This window comes from Temnothorax curvispinosus, unplaced genomic scaffold (genome assembly GCF_003070985.1).
Source record: "Temnothorax curvispinosus isolate PA1 unplaced genomic scaffold, ASM307098v1 QBEX01010187.1, whole genome shotgun sequence".
Classification (NCBI taxonomy): Eukaryota; Metazoa; Arthropoda; class Insecta; order Hymenoptera; family Formicidae; genus Temnothorax; species Temnothorax curvispinosus.
In genome coordinates, this window is record NW_020219967.1 from 4,660 (window position 1) to 8,284 (window position 3,625).

General features: G+C 34.6%; 1 protein-coding gene across 2 annotated transcripts; it reads right to left on the bottom strand.

The window, feature by feature from the left end:
- Positions 1–740: 740 nt before the first annotated feature.
- LOC112459880 lies at positions 741–3,395 on the bottom strand. Of its 2 annotated transcripts, XM_025024249.1 has the most exons (5): positions 2,596–3,395; positions 2,002–2,101; positions 1,775–1,885; positions 1,067–1,222; positions 741–832 (listed from the first exon to the last, which is right to left on the bottom strand). In XM_025024249.1, exons 1-5 carry the CDS (start codon positions 3,381–3,383, stop codon positions 779–781), a joined length of 1,209 nt encoding a protein of 402 aa, XP_024880017.1. In that variant the 5' UTR covers positions 3,384–3,395; the 3' UTR covers positions 741–778. The 2 variants fall into 2 exon arrangements, with proteins under 2 accessions (XP_024880017.1, XP_024880018.1); XM_025024250.1 differs by lacking the exons at positions 741–832; positions 1,067–1,222 and adding an exon at positions 1,436–1,524.
- Between the last annotated feature and the right edge of the window lie 230 nt (positions 3,396–3,625).

Below are 3,625 nucleotides of genomic sequence, written 5' to 3' on the forward strand. Positions count from 1 at the left end.
CACATATGACAGTCGTAGTCGTGGACGTAAGCAACGCACAAGCTTTGGCGTATCCGGATGTCAGGTCGGGGACTATGACCGTCGTATATCACTACGCCATGTTATGTGCTTTGGCCCTATTTATCGGTTTGAGGCACCATCATTTGCAGACTATAATTGTTTTGATGTGCTTGAAATCAACGTTCCCAAAATCACGTTTCGGGGGTGTCATACTTGCTCGGTGAAGATGCCTGATGTTCTGCCTCGGCGGGCAATGTTCAAGCGATGATTTTATTCGTGTAAGCGCGTGCGCTAACTTCTGGAAGAGTTTGACGAACGCTTACATTGATGTTTTCTTTTTTTAATTGACACTGGCAGCACTGAGTGCTTGAAGCGTATTTCATTGGTAGAATTAGTGATCATGTTTCTGAAAAACTCGAAAATTACGGGCGGCACTGAGACACTGAGTGCCAGTGAGTTTTTTCCAATGTAAGACGCCTTGAGAGTTTTGCATGCGTACCGGATCGATTTTTTCGTATCAAATGCTTTATCTTGTCAATTTTGCAAGAGGCCGTTTTCGAGGAGGAATATTTTTTTGTGGCTGTGCATGCAAGTTTCGTAGAATATTGAGTTTTTATTTCTTTAGTTTCGGGGAAATCGTGAGGAAAACTATTTGTACTCTTAATAATTTAATCGCAGATAATTTTGTTATATCAGAATTATTATTAAGTGTGTTTATTTAACATCTATTCTATTTGTAAAATATTCCATGCGTGTGTTTTATAACTTTTTAACGCTTTTATGCAGTCATTGTTCGCAAAATATTTAAATATGCCGTGGAAGTTTTGATTATCTGAAATGGCAAAATTTCTCGCTTTTTTTGTTAACAATAAATGAACAACGATTTATTATATTATGGATATTTTCTTTGATATATATGTACTACATATATATTGTATCAAATTAAATCCTGCTCAAGTCATTATGTACACGTACAATTATTATAACAATAATTTATGAACGATAAAAAAGTAAAATTGCAATTTTGTTCGACATCGTCAATAATTGTAGTATGTATGTTACTTACGTCGCCGAAAGTTGCTATGGATAAATGAAATAGTTTTCCCGCAGTTATTTTTATAACGTGACTTGATTGCATGATTACCAATATGAGACCAAGTGCTGTTTTATTTGGCAGTTTATACCAATCAGTCATATATGCCATTTTTCCAACATTTTTACACTAATAAATGAAAATATTTAGAAATTTCTTCAAGTATCTATCTAAACGTCTAATGATGATAGTAAAATTAGGTAAATGATATGATTAATCATATTTATTTGTTTGTCTTGTACTACTGTAGTTACAATTTAATGGCTAGTATGAGTCTGGAGTGCGGTTGTACGTACGGTAAATTAAATTATATATAGTACAAATATATTTACACTGTTATTGCGATTTCTGTTATTTCGATCTCTAGTAAGATTTTCAGTTGGTGACCTTTAGTGGACTAACGAGGATTTCAGTAGGGATCGATAATGGTTCTAGACATTGGAATAAGAGTATAATGACTTGTGCTATGTATATAACTTGATATTAAAAAAATATTTTGATATGTTAATACAATTATTTTATCTGCTTTGAAAATACAATAATAAAATATTAATAATCAAGCATTTAATATTTTTATATTTTTGTATACATATACCGAAACGACATTGTATTGTATTTAATATGTAATCAAAATGAATGAATTCTCACGTCTAAAAAATTCTTTTTATTTCAAGATATTACCTGTTCCGTGAGGATCTCTCCAATGTAACAAAATATAAATATATTGAAACCCGTCGATATGTATCCGATAAAATATGATAATACTTTTGCTCTGTTAAACGTACCCCAGTTCTGGAAAATCAATTGATAGCTTTATTTATTGCGGAAAAATAAAATAATCCATTTTTGTGGCATTTCAGTTTTTTTATTCGCGACGTGAAAGGAAGTTTTATTCATTTTTAACATACCATAATAAAATAATATCCAAGGAAACACATATTCATCGTGCATCCCATTAATTCTCCTAGACAGGCTTTATGCATAATACTTTCTATTTGTTCTACAAATCTGAAACATTTTTCTACAATTACGACACATTCAGGTGTGATGCGTTTCTTTTATAAAACTCATTTTAGATCTACGATGTATCTACGATTTGTGGTTACAGCATTTAGAATATTTTTTTTGCAATTTTTTTTATTGTGTAATATGAAAAATTAAATACATTGAAATAATTGGAATACACACATATTTATCCTGAAATTTGACGCGAGTTGAATGTAGATCGTTTTTAAAATGAGTTTAAATATTTGTATGGGAGTCCGTTTCTCTCTCTCTCTCTCTCTCTCTCTCTCTCTCTCTTTCTCTCTCTTTCTCTCTCTCTCTCTCTTTCTCTCTCTCTCTCTCTCATATGCTTAAATTATACGTTACAATATTTCAAATTTAGCGTAAGATATTAGTTCACGCATGCAAAGTAACGTATTTTATTTTATTTATCTGTAATACTTAGTAAATAACTCACACAAAGTGCAATCAAAACTCTATATCTATAAGTAAAATACCTGAGGACTCTCCAATGATGTTTCACGATGGCTGCAAGTCTTTGTTCTGCTAAATGAGTTTTCTTTTCCTCGGCGAGCTCGTTTAACCACGTATGCATTACACTCAATTGACCGCAAGCATGCGTCGCAAAGACGGCAGCGAGACTGCAAATAGCTACTGTAGAGGAACCCACTACAAAAGCCGAGAAAATTTGTATACCCAGCATGATTTCGTTCGCAGGGCTGAGTCTTACGTCGAGTATCTTGCTGTACATTGGACATGTCATCAAATGCATCGTAATAGTTTTGTTGCCGATGATAACGGTTGTTGTTTTTATCGACGTGGCCACGGTAAAGAACAACGTAGCACCATGCATAAACGTCGCGCAGAACGTGGTCATGAAGCGGCCGATTTTGGCATATTGTAACATCACTTCGCGGTCAACGTTTTTATGAACGAGTTTCCAATCCGTCTCCATATGCTGTATGCAACGCTGAATGTCTCCATTACGCGTGAGTAATATCCAGTAATTTATGGCTCCCATGAGTCTGCTAATCAGCGGGACAAAGGATTTTAATTTAGTTTTGATATCTCTTTTCTCAAGTGACATGTACAACATGCATGGTATCAGAATGATCGCCATCGAAGTTAAAAGAATGAAGATTTGTATTAACATCACAATTTTTTTCATTTTTTTCGACGCGCTTGTTTGTGGCCAAATACCTAGCGATATGAGAAACCATCGAGTTAATTGTATACTATAGTCATTGATGTTTTCGTTATCTGTTACATGTTTCGTATCGCTCATGATCGTTTCGCGAAGACGACCGATACGATACTGCCACGATCATCTAAAGTTTTGCTTAGCTGTAGCTAGAGACATGCATAAATACGCTTGCGCCAGCTTTTTAGAATGTTTTTGTGATGGGCCCCGTTGATGGCATTGTCCTAAGAAGAGCGCACGCTCGTACTCAATCAATAATCTTTCTTTCCACGAAGCCTGCCTGTCAGTTTGACAGGAGACCGCGTTCAGTGAACAGTGTAAAAATA

Excerpts from the sequence above, each read along its gene's own strand:
- LOC112459880 (XM_025024249.1), bottom strand. The coding sequence starts at position 3,383 with ATGAGCGATACGAAACATGTAACAGATAACGAAAACATCAATGACTAT. Across the intron at positions 2,102-2,595 it reads CATCATTGGAGAGTCCTCAG|ATTTGTAGAACAAATAGAAA; the intron begins GTATTTTACTTA and ends AAAATGTTTCAG. Across the intron at positions 833-1,066 it reads CCATAGCAACTTTCGGCGAC|ATAATCAAAACTTCCACGGC; the intron begins GTAAGTAACATA and ends TTGCCATTTCAG.